General features: G+C 76.2%; 1 protein-coding gene across 1 annotated transcript in view; it reads right to left on the bottom strand.

Annotated features, from left to right (window-relative positions):
* The window catches only part of EHBP1L1 (EH domain binding protein 1 like 1), a 19,978-nt gene extending 1,827 nt beyond the window's left edge, over nucleotides 1-18,151 (bottom strand). The window contains 17 exon segments of the mRNA XM_064437473.1: nucleotides 223-296; nucleotides 413-512; nucleotides 3,472-3,592; nucleotides 4,571-4,611; nucleotides 4,735-4,777; nucleotides 5,001-5,159; nucleotides 5,162-6,745; nucleotides 6,826-6,874; nucleotides 9,901-10,049; nucleotides 10,926-11,035; nucleotides 11,115-11,180; nucleotides 11,276-11,433; nucleotides 13,587-13,777; nucleotides 14,323-14,376; nucleotides 14,911-15,006; nucleotides 17,533-17,713; nucleotides 18,117-18,151. Coding sequence (XP_064293543.1) covers nucleotides 223-296; nucleotides 413-512; nucleotides 3,472-3,592; nucleotides 4,571-4,611; nucleotides 4,735-4,777; nucleotides 5,001-5,159; nucleotides 5,162-6,745; nucleotides 6,826-6,874; nucleotides 9,901-10,049; nucleotides 10,926-11,035; nucleotides 11,115-11,180; nucleotides 11,276-11,433; nucleotides 13,587-13,777; nucleotides 14,323-14,376; nucleotides 14,911-15,006; nucleotides 17,533-17,713; nucleotides 18,117-18,151 — 3,211 coding nt within the window.
* Nucleotides 18,152-18,498: the final 347 nt, after the last annotated feature.

Genomic DNA, 18,498 nt, shown 5'->3' with positions numbered 1-18,498 from the left:
CGTGTCCCCCCCGTGCCCCCCGTGCCCCCCCAGCCCCCCATGCCCCCCAGCCCCCCGTGCCCCCTGTGTCCCCTCATGCCCCCCGTGCCCCCCCAGGCCCCCATGCCCCCCAGCCCCCCGTGTCCCCCCCAGCCCCCCGTGCCCCCCCCGGCCCCCATGTCCCCCCACCCCCTGTGCCCCCCATGCCCCCCAGCCCCCCGTGCCCCCCAGCCCCCCACCCACCCTCCGTGGCCAGCATCGCCCGCAGCTCCCGGCTCAGCAGCTCGAACCGACGCTCCAGGTCCTGCTCCTCCGCCCTGCATTGGGGGGGGGGGACACACACACGGGGGCGTCACCGGGGCTGGGAGCGCCCCCCAGCTCGGGGGGGGGCCCAGAGACCCCCACCGGGCTGGGACCCCCCGGGACCCCTCACAGCAGCTGGAGCTGGTCCTGCCGCCGCAGCAGCGCGTTCTTCTGGTTGACCAGCGAGAGCCACTCCTGGATGAGCTGCTCCTCGCGGGGGGGGTCGGCGCCTGGGGACGGGGGGCGCTGGGGGTCACGGGGGGCGCTGGGGGGCATGGGGGGCATGGGGGGGCATGGGGACACGGGGGCATTGGGGGGGCATGGGGGAACGGGGGGCATGGGGGGGCATTGGGACACGGGGGGCATTGGGGGGGGATGTGGGGGCATTGGGGGACACAGGGGGCGTTGGGGGGGCATGTGGGAACGGGGGGCATGGGGAGGCATTGGGGGGCATGGGGACACAGGGGGCATTGGGGGCATGGGGACGCGGGGGGCATGGGGGGGCATTGGGGGCATGGGGACACGGGGCATTGGGGGGCATGGGGGGGCATGGGGATACGGGGGGCATTGGGGGGCATGTGGACACGGGGGGCATGGGGGGGCATGGGGGGGCATTGGGGGGCCATTAGGGGCATGGGGGGGCATTGGGGGGGATGTGGGGGCATTGGGGGACACGGGGGGCATTGGGGGCATGGGGGGTACTGGGGGGCATGGGGACAGGGAGGGCATTGGGGGACACGGGGGCATTGGGGGCATGGGGGGTACTGGGGGGCATGGGGACAGGGAGGGCATTGGGGGACACGGGGGCATTGGGGGCATGGGGGGCATGGGGGGGCATGGGGACAGGGAGGGCATTGGGGGACACGGGGGCATTGGGGGCATGGGGGGTACTGGGGGGCATGGGGACAGGGAGGGCATTGGGGGACACGGGGGGCATTGGGGGCATGGGGGGCATGGGGGGGCATGGGGACAGGGAGGGCATTGGGGGACACGGGGGGCATTGGGGGCATGGGGGGTACTGGGGGGCATGGGGACAGGGAGGGCATTGGGGGACACGGGGGGCATTGGGGGCATGGGGGGCATGGGGGGCATGGGGACAGGGAGGGCATTGGGGGACACGGGGGGCATTGGGGCATGGGGGGTACTGGGGGGCATGGGGACAGGGAGGGCATTGGGGGACACGGGGGGCATTGGGGGCATGGGGGGCATGGGGGGGCATGGGGACAGGGAGGGCATTGGGGGACACGGGGGGCATTGGGGGCATGGGGGGCATGGGGGGGCATGGGGACAGGGAGGGCATTGGGGGACACAGAGGGCATTGGGGGCATTGGGGGGCATGTGGACACGGGGGGCATTGGGGGGCATGGGGGGTACTGGGGGGGCATGGGGACACGGGGGGCATTGGGGGGCATGGGGGATATTGGGGCATGGGGGGGCATTGGGAGACATGGGGGACATGGGGGGTGCTGGGGGGGCATTGAGGGACATGGGGGGGGACATGGTGGCATGTGGGGACGGGGGGACAGGGGGACACTGGGGGGGGAACACGTGGCGCACACCCCCCCACCCCTCCCACCCCCAGTGCCCATGTCCCCTCCCCCCTGCTGGGTGCCCTCTCTGTGTCCCCCCACCAAAGACCCCCCCGTGTCCCCGGGGGTCCCCATGTCCCGGGGGGGGTCCCTATGTCCCCTTGTCCCCTGGTAGCAGGGGGTCTCTATGTCCCCAGTGGGGTCCCTGGTGGGGTCCCCATGTCCCCTAGGGCGCCCCCACATCCCCAGGGGGTCCCCACATCCCCAGTGGGACCCCCATGTCCCCTAGGGCGTCCCCACATCCCCAGGGGGTCCCCACATCCCCAGTGGGACCCCCATGTCCCCTAGGGCGCCCCCACGTCCCCAGGGGGTCCCCACATCCCCAGTGGGACCCCCATGTCCCCTAGGGCGCCCCCATGTCCCCAGGGGGTCCCCACATCCCCAGTGGGACCCCCATGTCCCCTAGGGCGTCCCCACATCCCCAGGGGGTCCCCACATCCCCAGTGGGACCCCCATGTCCCCTAGGGCGTCCCCACGTCCCCAGGGGGTCCCCACATCCCCAGTGGGACCCCCATGTCCCCTAGGGCGCCCCCACGTCCCCAGGGGGTCCCCACATCCCCAGTGGGACCCCCATGTCCCCTAGGGCGTCCCCACATCCCCAGTGGGACCCCCATGTCCCCTAGGGCGCCCCCACGTCCCCAGGGGGTCCCCACATCCCCAGTGGGACCCCCATGTCCCCTAGGGCGCCCCCACGTCCCCAGGGGGTCCCCACATCCCCAGTGGGACCCCCATGTCCCCTAGGGCGCCCCCATGTCCCCAGGGGGTCCCCACATCCCCAGTGGGACCCCCATGTCCCCTAGGGCGCCCCCACGTCCCCAGGGGGTCCCCACATCCCCAGTGGGACCCCCATGTCCCCTAGGGCGCCCCCACATCCCCAGGGGGTCCCCACATCCCCAGTGGGACCCCCATGTCCCCTAGGGCGCCCCCATGTCCCCAGGGGGTCCCCACATCCCCAGTGGGACCCCCATGTCCCCTAGGGCGCCCCCACATCCCCAGGGGGTCCCCACATCCCCAGTGGGACCCCCATGTCCCCTAGGGCGCCCCCACATCCCCAGGGGGTCCCCACATCCCCAGTGGGACCCCCATGTCCCCTAGGGCGCCCCCATGTCCCCAGGGGGTCCCCACATCCCCAGTGGGACCCCCATGTCCCCTAGGGCGCCCCCACATCCCCAGGGGGTCCCCACATCCCCAGTGGGACCCCCATGTCCCCTAGGGCGTCCCCACATCCCCAGTGGGACCCCCATGTCCCCTAGGGCGCCCCCACGTCCCCAGGGGGTCCCCACATCCCCAGTGGGACCCCCATGTCCCCTAGGGCGCCCCCACGTCCCCAGGGGGTCCCCACATCCCCAGTGGGACCCCCATGTCCCCTAGGGCGTCCCCACATCCCCAGTGGGACCCCCATGTCCCCAGGGGGGTCCCCGCATCCCTGAAGGAGCCCCTGTGTCCCCATGTGCCCGGGGGGGTCCCCACATCCCCCTGGGGTCCCCATATCCCCATGCCCCTGAGGGGTCCCCACATCCCCACATCCCTGCGGGGTCCCCATGTCCCCACGTCCCCGGGGGGGGTCCCCACGTGCCCGGGGGTCCCCGCGCCCCCCTACCCGACTCCATGAGGCCGCGCAGCTCCCGCTCGAGGGCGACGGCCCGGGCGTCCACACGCGTCTGCTCCCGCTCCAGCGCCGCCAGCTCGGCCCCCACGAACTGCCCCGCGTCCCGCAGCCGCTGCGGGGGGGCACGTGACCCCCGGGACCCCCAGAGACCCCCCCGGCCCCCACGAACTGCCCCGCGTCCCGCAGCCGCTGCGGGGGGGCACGTGACCCCCGGGACCCCCAGAGACCCCCCCGGCCCCCACGAACTGCCCCGCGTCCCGCAGCCGCTGCGGGGGGGCACGTGACCCCCGGGACCCCCAGAGACCCCCCCGGACCCCCAGAGACCCCCCCGGCCCCCACGAACTGCCCCGCGTCCCGCAGCCGCTGCGGGGGGGCACGTGACCCCCGGGACCCCCAGAGACCCCCCCGGCCCCCACGAACTGCCCCACGTCCCGCAGCCGCTGCGGGGGGGCACGTGACCCCCGGGACCCCCAGAGACCCCCCCGGCCCCCACGAACTGCCCCGCGTCCCGCAGCCGCTGCGGGGGGGCACGTGACCCCCGGGACCCCCAGAGACCCCCCCGGGACCCCCAGAGACCCCCCCGGCCCCCACGAACTGCCCCGCGTCCCGCAGCCGCTGCGGGGGGGCACGTGACCCCCGGGACCCCCAGAGACCCCCCCGGACCCCCAGAGACCCCCCCGGCCCCCACGAACTGCCCCGCGTCCCGCAGCCGCTGCGGGGGGGCACGTGACCCCCGGGACCCCCAGAGACCCCCCCGGGACCCCCAGAGACCCCCCCGGCCCCCACGAACTGCCCCGCGTCCCGCAGCCGCTGCGGGGGGGCACGTGACCCCCGGGACCCCCAGAGACCCCCCCGGACCCCCAGAGACCCCCCCGGCCCCCACGAACTGCCCCGCGTCCCGCAGCCGCTGCGGGGGGGCACGTGACCCCCGGGACCCCCAGAGACCCCCCCGGGACCCCCAGAGACCCCCCCGGCCCCCACGAACTGCCCCGCGTCCCGCAGCCGCTGCGGGGGGGCACGGGGACCCCCCCCATATTCCCCCCCCCCACCTCACCCCATGGCCCCACGCCCCCCCCCCGTGTCTCCTTACCGGGGTCTCCTCCTCTGTGGGGCCGGGCTCCGCCGGGGGGTCTGCACGGGTTGGGGGGGGGGACACGGGGGGGGGTGACCCCCACATTCAGCGGCCGGAGCCACCCCACGGCTGTGACTCCCCCCGCCCTTGTCCACCCCCCCACCCCCCCCCCCAAGGCTCACCGGAGGGGGGCGGGGCCGGGGGGGGCGCGACGTCCCTGTCACCCTGGGGAGAGAGGGGGGGGCGTCAGGGACCCTCACATTTGGGGGGGGGCACGGCAATGATGGGGAGGGGTCGTGCGTTAGGGTAGACCCTACAGTAACACGGCACCCAGGGGTCTCCCCGCGGGGGGGGGTCTCCCCGTGGGGGGGTCTCCCCGTGGGGGGGGGGGGGTCTCGGGGGGGGGTGTCTCCCCGTGGGGGGGGGGGGGTCTCGGGGGGGGTCTCACCGTGGGGGGGTCCCCGCGCCGCGCCGAGCGCCGTCTCCGCAGCAGGTCGGCGTCACGCAGGTGGGCGAGGGTCTTGGTGCGGGGGGGGGGGCGCGGGGCCCGGGGGGGGCGGCTGCGGGGGGGGGCGACCCCCTGCCCCCCCGGGGCGGTGCAGGCGCGGGGGGGGCACCAGCGCCCCCGGGGGGGGCCCAGGCCCAGCGTCCTTTGCGGATGCCCCCCCGCTGCACCCCTCGGATGGGGGGGGGGGTCTGGGGGGGCCCCTCCTCGACAGCGCCACGGTGGGGGTCAGGGGGGGTCTGGGGGGGCCCCCCATTAGTGGTGCCGAGCTGGGGGTCCGTGGGGGGGCCCCCATTGACAGTGCTGAGCTGTGGGTCTGGGGGTGTCCGGGGGGGCCCCCCCTCAATGGAGCCAAGCCGTGGGTCTGGGGGCGTCCGGGGGGGCCCCCCATTAGTGGTGCCGAGCTGTGGGTCTGGGGGGGCCCCCCCCTCGATGGTGCTGAGCTGGGGGTCCGGGAGCTTCTGGGGGGGCCCCCCCTGGCCAGTGCCAAGCCTTGCGTCTGGGGGTGTCCGTGGGGGCCCCCCAACGGAGCCAAGTTGGGGGTCCGGGGCCTTCTGGAGGGGCCCCCCCCTATTAGTGGTGCCAAGCTGGGGGTCTGTGGGAGTCCCCCCCTCGATGGGGCCAAGCTGGGGGTCCGGCTGGATCCGGGGGGACCCCCCCTCAATGATACGGAGCTGGGGGTCCGGGTCGGGCTGGGGGGGGCCCCCCTCAACAGTGCCAAGCGGGGGGTCCAGGTGGATCTGGGGGGACCCCCCCTCAATGATATGGAGCTGGGGGTCCAGGTGGGGCTGGGGGGGGCCCCCCTCCACGGCGCCAAGCTGGGGGTCCGGCTGGATCCGGGGTGACCCCCCCTCAATGATATGGAGCTGGGGGTCCGGGTGGGGCTGGGGGTGCCCCCCCTCAACAGTGCCAAGCTGGGGGTCTGGCTGGATCCGGGGGGGCCCCCCCTCAATGATATGGAGCTGGGGGTCCGGGTGGGGCTGGGGGTCCGGCTGGATCCGGGGGGACCCCCCCTCAACGATATGGAGCTGGGGGTCCGGCTGGATCCGGGGGGGCCCCCCCTCAACAGTGCCAAGCGGGGGGTCCAGGTGGATCCGGGGTGACCCCCCCTCAATGATACGGAGCTGGGGGTCCGGGCAGAGCTGGGGGTCCGGGTGGATGCGGGGAGACCCCCCCTCAACGGCACCAAGCTGGGGGTCCGGCTGGATCCGGGGAGACCCCCCCTCAACGGCACCAAGCTGGGGGTCCGGCTGGATCTGGGGGGACCCCCCCTCAATGATACAGAGCTGGGGGTCCGGGCGGAGCTGGGGGTCCGGGTGGATCCGGGGGGACCCCCCCTCAATGATACGGAGCTGGGGGTCCGGGCAGAGCTGGGGGTCCGGGTGGATCTGGGGAGTCCCCCCCTCAACGGCACCAAGCTGGGGGTCCGGCTGGATCTGGGGGGACCCCCCCTCAATGATACAGAGCTGGGGGTCCGGGCGGGGCTGGGGGTCCGGGCGGATCCGGGGGGGCCCCCCCCCCACGGCGCCCAGCCGGGGGTCGGGGGGGACCCCCGGGGGGGGCTGCAGGCGGGCCCGCACCTGGCTGAGGTAGGTGAGGACCCCCAGGCTGTCGGGCGCCGGCGGCAGCACCAGGTCGGCCGGGTCCAGCAGCCGCGGGACCCCCAGCGCCGAGAAGGCGTCGAACGCCTGGGGGGGGCACACGGGGGTGGGGGGGGCGCCCCGACACAGGGCACCCCCCCCCGGACCCCCCCCGCCCCCCAACTCACCAGCTTGTTGTTGCCCCTGATGTCGAGGGGGTCCAGGGACTCGTAGTCACTGGGGGGGGGGGCCTGGTCACTTCTGGGGTGCCCCGGGGGGGGCTCCAGGGTGACCCCCACCCCCCCGGGTCCCCAGAGTGTGTCCCCATGTCCCCCCCCCCCCACGCCCCCAGACCCCCTCCCACGCCCCCAGACCCCCCCATGTCCCCCTCCCCCAAGCCCCCAGACCCCCTCCCAAGCCCCCAGACCCCCTCCCACACCTCCAGACCCCCCCATGTCCCCCTCCCCCAAGCCCCCAGACCCCCTCCCACGCCCCCAGACCCCCACCATGTCCGCCTCCCCCAAGCCCCCAGACCCCCTCCCCACACCTCCAGACCCCCTCCCACGCCCCCAGAGCCCCCCATGTCCCCCTCCCCCAAGCCCCCAGACCCCCTCCCCACACCTCCAGACCCCCCCATGTCCCCCTCCCCCAAGCCCCCAGACCCCCCTCCCCCAAGCCCCCAGACCCCCCTCCCCCAAGCCCTCAGACCCCCTCCCACGCCCCCAGACCCCCCCATGTCCCCCTCCCCCAAGCCCCCAGACCCCCTCCCACACCTCCATGTCCCCCTCCCACGCCCCCAGACCCCCCATGTCCCCCTCCCCCAAGCCCCCAGACCCCCTCCCCACACCTCCAGACCCCCTCCAATGCCCCCAGACCCCCCCATGTCCCTCTCCCCCAAGCCCTCAGACCCCCTCCCACGCCCCCAGACCCCCACCATGTCCGCCTCCCCCAAGCCCCCAGACCCCCTCCCACGCGCCCAGCCCCCCCATGTCCGCCTCCCCCAAGCCCCCAGACCCCCTCCCCACACCTCCAGACCCCCTCCAATGCCCCCAGACCCCCCCATGTCTGCCTCCCCCAAGCCCCCAGACCCCCTCCCACACCTCCAGACCCCCTCCAACGCCCCCAGACCCCCCCATGTCCGCCTCCCCCAAGTCCCCAGACCCCCTCCCACGCCCCCAGACCCCCCCATGTCCCCCTCCCCCAAGCCCTCAGACCCCCTCCAACGCCCCCAGACCCCCCCATGTCCCCCTCCCCCAAGCCCTCAGACCCCCTCCCACGCCCCCAGACCCCCACCATGTCCGCCTCCCCCCAGCCCCCAGACCCCCTCCCACACCTCCAGACCCCCTCCAACGCCCCCAGAGCCCCCCATGTCCCCCTCCCCCAAGCCCTCAGACCCCCTCCAACGCCCCCAGACCCCCACCATGTCCGCCTCCCCCAAGCCCCCAGACCCCCTCCCACACCTCCAGACCCCCTCCAACGCCCCCAGCCACCCATGTCCCCCTCCCCCAAGCCCCCAGACCCCCTCCCACACCTCCAGACCCCCTCCCACGCCCCCAGCCACCCCATGTCCCCCTCCCCCAAGCCCCCAGACCCCCTCCCACGCCCCCAGAGCCCCCCATGTCCCCCTCCCCCAAGCCCCCAGACCCCCTCCCACGCCCCCAGACCCCCACCATGTCCCCCTCCCCCGAGCCCCCAGACCCCCTCCCACACCTCCAGACCCCCTCCCACGCCCCCAGACCCCCCCATGTCCCCCTCCCCCAAGCCCTCAGACCCCCTCCCACGCCCCCAGACCCCCCCATGTCCCCCTCCCCCAAGCCCTCAGACCCCCTCCAACGCCCCCAGACCCCCCCATGTCCCCCTCCCCCAAGCCCTCAGAACCCCTCCCACGCCCCCAGACCCCCACCATGTCCGCCTCCCCCAAGCCCCCAGACCCCCTCCCACACCTCCAGACCCCCTCCAACGCCCCCAGACCCCCCCATGTCCCCCTCCCCCAAGCCCTCAGACCCCCTCCAACGCCCCCAGACCCCCACCATGTCCGCCTCCCCCAAGCCCCCAGACCCCCTCCCACACCTCCAGACCCCCTCCAACGCCCCCAGCCACCCCATGTCCCCCTCCCCCAAGCCCCCAGACCCCCTCCCACACCTCCAGACCCCCTCCAACGCCCCCAGCCCCCCCCATGTCCCCCTCCCCCAAGCCCCCAGACCCCCTCCCACGCGCCCAGGCCCCCAGACCCCCCTCCCCCAAGCCCCCAGACCCCCTCCCACACCTCCAGACCCCCTCCCACGCCCCCAGCCACCCCATGTCCCCCTCCCCCAAGCCCTCAGACCCCCTCCAACGCCCCCAGACCCCCACCATGTCCGCCTCCCCCAAGCCCCCAGACCCCCTCCCACACCTCCAGACCCCCTCCAACGCCCCCAGCCACCCCATGTCCCCCTCCCCCAAGCCCCCAGACCCCCTCCCACACCTCCAGACCCCCTCCCACGCCCCCAGCCACCCCATGTCCCCCTCCCCCAAGCCCCCAGACCCCCTCCCACGCCCCCAGAGCCCCCCATGTCCCCCTCCCCCAAGCCCCCAGACCCCCACCATGTCCCCCTCCCCCGAGCCCCCAGACCCCCTCCCACACCTCCAGACCCCCTCCCACGCCCCCAGACCCCCCCATGTCCCCCTCCCCCAAGCCCTCAGACCCCCTCCCACGCCCCCAGACCCCCCCATGTCCCCCTCCCCCAAGCCCCCAGACCCCCTCCCACACCTCCAGACCCCCTCCCACGCCCCCAGACCCCCCCATGTCCGCCTCCCCCAAGCCCTTAGACCCCCTCCCACACCTCCAGACCCCCTCCAACGCCCCCAGACCCCCCCATGTCCGCCTCCCCCAAGCCCCCAGACCCCCTCCCACACCTCCAGACCCCCTCCCACGCCCCCAGCCCCCCCCATGTCCCCCTCCCCCAAGCCCCCAGACCCCCTCCCACGCGCCCAGGCCCCCCAGACCCCTCCCCCAAGCCCCAGACCCCCTCCCACACCTCCAGACCCCCTCCAACGCCCCAGACCCCCCCATGTCCCCCTCCCCCAAGCCCCCAGACCCCCTCCCACGCGCCCAGGCCCCCCCAGACCCCCCTCCCCCAAGCCCCAGACCCCCTCCCACACCTCCAGACCCCCTCCAACGCCCCAGACCCCCCCCACGTCCCCCTCCCCAAGCCCCCAGACCCCCTCCCGTGCCCCCATGTCCCCGGCCCCCCCCGGCCCCCCCCCGCGCCCCCCCCCCTCACAGCAGCTCGGGCCGGTGCCGGTGCAGGAGGGCGCAGAAGGCCAAGCCGCTGCGCCAGGACGTGCTGAAGTTGGTGACCCGGACGCCCCGATACCCGGCCGTGGCCGCCTGGCACCACGCCAGCAGCCCCCCGCTGCCCCCCGGGGCGGGCTGGGGGCCGCAGTCAGCACCCCACCCCCCGCCAGGCCGCACCCCGACACCAGGCGGGGGGAGACCCCCACACCAACCCGTCCTCCTCCGCACGCAGGGGGAACCTCCCCACCCACCCACGGGGACCCCGAGACACCCCCCAGCACCCTGGGGGAGCCCCCACCCACCCATGGGGACCCCCAATCCAACCACGGGGACCCTGAGATGCCCCCAGCACCCTGGGGGACCCCTCACCCACCCACGGGGACCCCCAACCCAACCACACGGACCCTGAGACCCCCCCCCAGCACCCTGGGGGAGCCCCCACCCACCCACGGGGACCCTGAGGCCCCTCCAGCACCCAGGAGGAGCCCTCACCCACCCATAGGGTCCCTGAGACCCCCCTGTGCCCCACCCAGGGTGGGTCCCCAAACCCCCCAGGGTGACCCCAGACCCCCGAGCCCCCCCTGAGGGGGTCCCCCAAACCCCCCAGGGTGACCCCAGACCCCCGAGCCCCCCCTGAGGGGGTCCCCCAAACCCCCCAGGGTGACCCCAGACCCCCTGAGACCCCCCTGAGGGGGTCCCCAAACGCCCCAGGGTGACCCCAGACCCCCTGAGACACCCCTGAGGGGGTCCCCAAACTCCCCAGGGTGACCCCAGACCCCCCGAGCCCCCCCTGAGGGGGTCACCCAAACTCCCCAGGGTGACCCCAGACCCCCCGAGCCCCCCCTGAGGGGGTCCCCCAAACCCCCCAGGGTGACCCCAGACCCCCTGAGACACCCCTGAGGGGGTCCCCAAACTCCCCAGGGTGACCCCAGACCCCCCGAGCCCCCCCTGAGGGGGTCCCCAAACTCCCCAGGGTGACCCCAGACCCCCCGAGACCCCAGCCCCACTCACCGCTGTTACATCGAGGGGGGTGCCCGGGTGCCCCCCGCTGCTGGGGGGGTCCCCCTGTGCTCCCCGTGTCGGGGGGGGGGCCCTGTGGTCGCCCTTCTTTGCGGGGGGGCCTGAGGAAGAGGAAGGTCAGGGACCCGTAGGGGGGAGGGGGGGGGCTGGGGGTCGCATTCCCCCCCCCCAAACACCCACCTCTGCCCCCCTGCTCTTCCTCCTGCTCCTCCTCCTCCGCCACCGCCTGCAGCTCCCGGGGTGACTCTGGGGGACGGGGGGGGGGGGGGGGGCGTCACGGCGGGACCCCCACGGCATTGCGGGGGGGGCCAGGGGGCTTTGGGGACAAAGCGGGGACCCACCTCGGGGGACAGAGGGGGTGCTCCCCCGCCGCGGGCCCCCCCGGCCTTCCTCCTCGCCCTCCTCCTCCTCCTCGTCGGGGTCGCTCTCGAAGTCCCCCAGGTCGGCCACGTCCCCCGGGCGGCTCAGCAGGCTGGCCACGCTCTGCATGTCCTCCTCGCTGGGGGGCCCACGCGTCACGGGGGGCCCGGGGGTCCCGGGGGTCCCCCACGGCCCCCCACAGCCCCCCACGGCTCCCCACGGCCCCCCACGGCCCCCCACGGCCCCCGGGCGGCTCAGCAGGCTGGCCACGCTCTGCATGTCCTCCTCGCTGGGGGGCCCACGCGTCACGGGGGGCCCGGGGGTCCCCCACGGCCCCCCACGGCCCCCCACGGCCCCCCATAGCCCCCCACGTCCCCCGGGCGGCTCAGCAGGCTGGCCACGCTCTGCATGTCCTCCTCGCTGGGGGGCCCACGCGTCACGGGGGGCCCGGGGGTCCCCCACGGCCCCCCACAGCTCCCCACGGCCCCCCACGGCCCCCCACGGCCCCCGGGCGGCTCAGCAGGCTGGCCACGCTCTGCATGTCCTCCTCGCTGGGGGGCCCACGCGTCACGGGGGTCCCGGGGGTCCCCCACGGCCCCCCACAGCTCCCCACGGCCCCCCACGGCCCCCCACGGCCCCCGGGCGGCTCAGCAGGCTGGCCACGCTCTGCATGTCCTCCTCGCTGGGGGGCCCATGCGTCACGGGGGGCCCGGGGGTCCCGGGGTCCCCCACGGCCCCCCACGGCTCCCCACGGCCCCCCACGGCCCCCCATAGCCCCCCACGGCCCCCGGGCGGCTCAGCAGGCTGGCCACGCTCTGCATGTCCTCCTCGCTGGGGGGCCCACGCGTCACGGGGGGCCCGGGGGTCCCGGGGGTCCCCCACGGCCCCCCACGGCTCCCCACGGCCCCCCACGGCCCCCCACGGCCCCCCGGGCGGCTCAGCAGGCTGGCCACGCTCTGCATGTCCTCCTCGCTGGGGGGGCCCACGCGTCACGGGGGGCCCGGGGGTCCCGGGGGTCCCCCACGGCCCCCCACGGCCCCCCACGGCCCCCCACGGCCCCCCACGGCCCCCGGGCGGCTCAGCAGGCTGGCCACGCTCTGCATGTCCTCCTCGCTGGGGGGCCCACGCGTCACGGGGGGCCCGGGGGTCCCGGGGGTCCCCCACGGCCCCCCACGGCCCCCCACGGCCCCCGGGCGGCTCAGCAGGCTGGCCACGCTCTGCATGTCCTCCTCGCTGGGGGGCCCACGCGTCACGGGGGGCCCGGGGGTCCCGGGGGTCCCCCACGGCCCGCCACAGCCCCCCACGGCTCCCCACGGCCCCCCACGGCTCCCCACGGCCCCCGGGCGGCTCAGCAGGCTGGCCACGCTCTGCATGTCCTCCTCGCTGGGGGGCCCACGCGTCACGGGGGGCCCGGGGTCCCGGGGGTCCCCCACGGCCCCCCACAGCCCCCCACGGCTCCCCACGGCCCCCCACGGCTCCCCACGGCCCCCCACGGCCCCCATCCCCGACGTTCCCTCTTTGTCCCCGACGTCCCCCCCAGCATCCCCCCAGTGTCCCCCCAACAGGTCCCCACATCCCCAAGCCCCTCCATGTGCCCCCACATCCCGAGCCCCCCCACATCCCTGAGCCCCCCCACCTCCCCCCATGTCCCTGAGCCCCCCCACATCCCCAAGACCCCCCCATGTCCCCCACGTCCCCGTGCCCCCCCACATTCCCTCAACGTCCCCAAGCCCCCCACATTCCCCCACGTCCCTGAGCCTCTTCATGTCCCTGAGCCCCCCCACATTCCCCCACGTCCCCAAGACCCCCCCATGTCCCCAAGACCCCCCACATTCCCCCACGTCCCCAAGACCCCCCATGTCCCCAAGACCCCCCACATTCCCCCATGTCCCCAAGACCCCCCACGTCCCCAAGACCCCCCACATTCCCCCATGTCCCCAAGACCCCCCACGTCCCCAAGACCCCCCACATTCCCCCATGTCCCCAAGACCCCCCACATCCCCAAGACCCCCCACGTCCCCAAGACCCCCCACGTCCCCCATGTCCCTGAACCCTCCACATCCCTGAGCCCCCCCACGTCCCGAGCCCCCCACATTCCCCCACGTCCCCAAGACCCCCCATGTCCCCAAGACCCCCCACATTCCCCCATGTCCCCAAGACCCCCCACGTCCCCAAGACCCCCCACATTCCCCCACGTCCCTGAGCCCCCCACATTCCCCCACGTCCCCAAGACCCCCCACATTCCCCCACGTCCCCAAGCCCCCCACATTCCCCCCCGCGCCCCCCACTCACGTCGGGTGCCCCTCGTGCAGGACGGTGGCGCTGAGGCGCAGGCGGAGGCTGGCGGCCGCCACCTTGCGCGACCGGGGGCGCAGGGGGAGGGACAGCGATACGGGGGTCCCGTCCCCCCCCGCCGTGGGGCCCACCAAGCGCCCCAAGTCCACCGGAGCCCCCGCCACCACCGAGCGCCGCCCCCGCGACTCCTGGGGGGCGGGGGGGGGGGATGTCAGACACCGCAGACCCCATCCCACAGGGACCCCCAAATTCTCCTGGGGACCCCTGGTAGGACCCCCATCCCCACAGGGACCCCCAGATTCCCCAGGGGACCCCCCAGCAGCACCCCCATCCCCCAGGGACCCCCAAATTCCCCAGGGGACCCCCGGCAGCACCCCCATCCCCCCAGGGACCCCCAGATTCCCCAGGGGACCCCCCAGCAGCACCCCCATCCCCCCAGGGACCCCCAAATTCCCCAGGAGACCCCTGGTAGGACCCCCATCCCCCCAGGGACCCCCAAATTCCCCAGGGGACCCCTGGTAGGACCCCCATCCCCACAGGGGACCCCCAGCAGCACCCCACTTCCCGCTGGCGACCCCCAGCAGGGCCCCCATCCCTCCAGGGACCCCCAAACTGACCCACGTGCTCCCATAGGGACCCCACAACCCCCCACAAGGACCCATGGAGGGGGGGGACCCCCCACCCAGGGCCACCCCAGACCCCCCCCAAGGGCGCCCAGGCGCCCCCCACTCACGTTCTCGATGAGGAAGGTCCACTCCTTGTCATCGTAGGTGGGGGCGTGGGGGTCCTGGGGGGCGCGGGGTGGGGGGCGTGAGCACATTGGGGGGGCCACACGAGGCGGGGGCACGTGGGGGTCAGTGGGGTGTGTGAGGGGACACGAGGGGGGACCCCGTGGGAGGGGGGACACGAGTGGGGACCCCCGGGGGGGGACAGACATGAGTGGGGACCCCGTGGGAGGGGGACACGAGTGGGAACCCCGTGGGAGGGGGGACACGAGGGACCCCCGGGGGGGACAGACATGAGTGGGGACCCCCGTGGGAGGGGGGACACGAGTGGGGACCCCCGGGGGGGGACAGACATGAGTGGGGACCCCCGTGGGAGGGGGGACACGAGTGGGGACCCCCGGGGGGGGACAGACATGAGTGGGGACCCCCGTGGGAGGGGGAAGGTGAGTGGGGACCCCGTGGGAGGGGGGACACGAGTGGGGACCCCCGGGGGGGGACAGACATGAGTGGGGACCCCGTGGGAGGGGGAAGGTGAGTGGGGACCCCGTGGGAGGGGGGACACGAGTGGGGACCCCCGGGGGAGGGGGGACACGCACCCGGTAGAGGGTGACGACGACCTCGATGCTCTCGGGGACCACCCACACGACCATCCCCCGGTACGGGTTCTCGATGCCGGGCTGCCAGCTGTGGGGCTGCACCCCCCGTCAGCCCCCGCCCCCCGGGCCGCCCCACGGCCCCCGGGACCCCCGTCAGCCCCCACCCCCCGGGACCCCCGGCCCGCCCCACGGCCCCCCGGGACCCCCGTCAGCCCCCGCCCCCCGGGACCCCCGTCAGCCCCCGCCCCCCGGGCCGCCCCACGGCCCCCGGGACCCCCGTCAGCCCCCGCCCCCCGGGACCCCCGGCCCCCCCCACGGCCCCCGGGACCCCCGTCAGCCCCCGCCCCCCGGGACCCCCGGGCCGCCCCACGGCCCCCGGGACCCCCGTCAGCCCCCGCCCCCCGGGACCCCCGGCCCCCCCCACGGCCCCCGGGACCCCCGTCAGCCCCCGCCCCCCGGGACCCCCGGGCTGCCCCACGGCCCCCCGAGACCCCCGTCAGCCCCCGCCCCCCGGGACCCCCGGGCTGCCCCACGGCCCCCGGGACCCCCGTCAGCCCCCGCCCCCCGGGACCCCCGGGCCGCCCCACGGCCCCCGGGACCCCCGTCAGCCCCCGCCCCCCGGGACCCCCGTCAGCCCCCGCCCCCCGGGACCCCCGGACCCGCCCCACGGCCCCCGGGACCCCCGTCAGCCCCCGACCCCCGGGACCCCCGGACCCCCCCCACGGCCCCCGGGACCCCCGGGCCGCCCCACGGCCCCCGGGACCCCCGGACCCCCCCCACGGCCCCCGGGACCCCCGTCAGCCCCCGACCCCCGGGACCCCCGGACCCCCCCCACGGCCCCCGGGACCCCCGTCAGCCCCCGCCCCCCGGGCCGCCCCACGGCCCCCGGGACCCCCGTCAGCCCCCGCCCCCCGGGACCCCCGGCCCCCCCCAGCCCACCTTGGAGCAGACGCGCCGGTTGCGCCGGGTCCAGACGACGGTGAGTTTGTCGGGCTGCCTGGGGGGGCCGGGGGGGGTCAGGCATGGGGGGCGGCCCCACAGCACCCCCCGGCCCCACGGCACGCCCCCCCCCCCAGCCCCCCAGCATCCCCCAGCCCCACGGCACGTCCCCCCCCACCAGCCCCCCCCCCGGCCCCACGGCACCCCCCCGGCCCCCAGCCCCCCCCCATGGGTGCAGGGTGGGGCCGTGGGGCCGCCCCACAGATAACGGCGGCGGCACCCGCCCACGGCCCGTAACGGCCCCGGCCCCGGCCCCCCCCCATAGGAGCCTCTATAGGAGCCCCACGGCACGCCCTATACCGGCCCCACTGCACCCCCCGTGGCAGCCCCTATAGCTGCCCCACTGCACCCCCCGTGGCAGCCCCTATAGCTGCCCCACGGCACCCCTATACTGACCCCATCCCACCCCTGTGGCAGCCCCTATAGCTGCCCCATGGCACCCCTGTAGTGACCCCATTACGCTCCCCATAGCAGCTGCTATAAGGGCTCCTATACTGACCCCACTGCTGGCCCTATGGCAGGCCCTAGAGCTGCCCCACTGCACCCCTATACTGACCCCACTGCAGCCCCTATGGCAGCCCCCATGGCCCCTCCCAGCACCACGGCAGCCCCTATAGCACCCCCATAGCCGCCCCAGCCCCTATAGCAGCCCCTATAGCTGTGCCATAGCACCCCCTATAGCTCCTCCAGCCCCACTGCAGCCCCTATAACAGCCCTTATAGCACCCCCAGAGCCCCCCACCAGCCCCTATAGCAGCCCCTATCGCAGCCCCCCCCGCCCCACGGCCCTGCCCCCCACCCCGTGAGTCACCCCACGTTGCTCAAGCGCTGCCGCGCCCCACGGCACCCATGGGGGGGGGAGGGGGGCGCCCCGTGGGGCAGGAGACCCCCCCAACCCCCCCAAAGGGGCAGGGGTGACCCCTCCCCCCCCCGATCCCCCCCCACCCCCCCTCGGCCCCCCTCCCCCCCCCGGCAGGTGCGGGCGCCCCGGGGGGGGCAGGGCTAAGTTTAGCCCCCCTTGGAGGGGGGGCGGGGGGGGGAAACCGGACACCCCCGGCCGGGGGTGGGGGTGGGGGTGGGGGGGGGGCTGTGTGTGTGTCCCCCCCCGGGGGGGGCTATTTTTAGCGCCAAACTCGCCGTTTCCCGCCCGGCCCCATTTATGGGCATTTTTGACTCAAAACGAAACCGGTGGCGGGGCCGGAGCTCCGGGGGGGGGGGGAAGGGCAGGGAAGCCCCCCCCATCCCAAACCCCCCCCCAAACCCCCCGGAAGGGGGCGGGGGGGTCCCGCGGGGTCCGGCTGCCCCCAGGCACCCCCAGAGGCACCGACCCCCCCCCCAACAGGGACCCCGTGTCACCACCATAGGGGGGTCCGGGGGGGGGGGGATGGGGGTGCTGAGGGGGGGGTCCCGGGGGGTTTGGGGGGGGTCGGGGGGGGTGTCCCCAGGTTGCCGAGGGGGTGGGTTGGGGGTGCCGGGGAGTTCCTGGGGTGGTTTGGGGGTGTTGGGGGGGTCCCGAAGGTGACGGGGCGGGTCCGGTGGGGAGTTTTTGGGGGGGGGGGGGGGTCGGTGGGGTTTGGGGGGGTCCCGGGGGGGGTCGGGGGGGTCCCGGGGGGGGGTCACTCACCATCTCTTGCCCCCCTCCACCAGCAGCTCCTCGAACACCGCCACGAAGCGCACCTTGGCCGCCCGTTTCCCGCGCGCTGCAGCCGCTTCCACACCGACCCCATCCCCCCCCCGCCCCCCCGGCACCCCCCGACCCCCCCCGGGGGACACCAAACCCCCTCCCCCCCCCCGTGTCCGCAGCGCTGCCGGGACAGGATCGGGTCCCGCTGCCGAGAGCTCCGGGGCCGCCCCCCCCCCGCCCCCCCCCCCGCCCCGGCCCTGCCCCCCCCCCGCCCCCCCCAACACCGGCCCTGCCCCCCCCGCCCCCCCCCGCCCCGGCCCTGCCCCCCCCCCCGCCCCCCCCGCCCCCCTCCCCCCGCTGGCGCGGCCCGGCCCCGCCCGGGCAGGAAACGGAGCGGGGGGGGCGGGGGGGAGGAGCTTCCCCTCCCCCCCCCGGGCCATACACCCGCCCTTGGGCCGTATCGGCCCCTCCCCCCCCCCGGCCGGGACCCCCCCCCGCCCCGGGGAGACCCCCCCCCCGGGGAGAGACACACCCCCCCCCAGCCCGGCCCCACGGCCCCTCCCCCAACCTGCCCCCAAACCCACCCCACAGCCCCCTCCTCACCCCACAGCCGCCCCATAACCCCTCCAAACCCACCCCACAGCCCCCTCCTCACCCCACAGCCGCCCCATAACCCCCCCAAACCCACCCACAGCCCCCTCCTCACCCCACAGCCGCCCCATAACCCCCCCAAACCCACCCCACAGCCCCCTCCTCACCCCACAGCCGCCCCATAACCCCCCCAAACCCACCCCACAGCCCCCTCCTCACCCCACAGCCGCCCCATAACCCCCCCAAACCCACCCCACAGCCCCCTCCTCACCCCACAGCCGCCCCATAACCCCACCAAACCCACCCCACAGCCCCCTCCTCACCCCACAGCCGCCCCATAACCCCACCAAACCCACCCCACAGCCCCCTCCTCAC

The sequence above is a fragment of the Phalacrocorax carbo genome, chromosome 32, assembly GCF_963921805.1.
Source record: "Phalacrocorax carbo chromosome 32, bPhaCar2.1, whole genome shotgun sequence".
Lineage (NCBI taxonomy): Eukaryota > Metazoa > Chordata > Aves > Suliformes > Phalacrocoracidae > Phalacrocorax > Phalacrocorax carbo.
The sequence above is the reverse complement of the archived record's forward strand: the minus strand, read 5'-3'. Positions and strand labels throughout refer to the sequence as shown.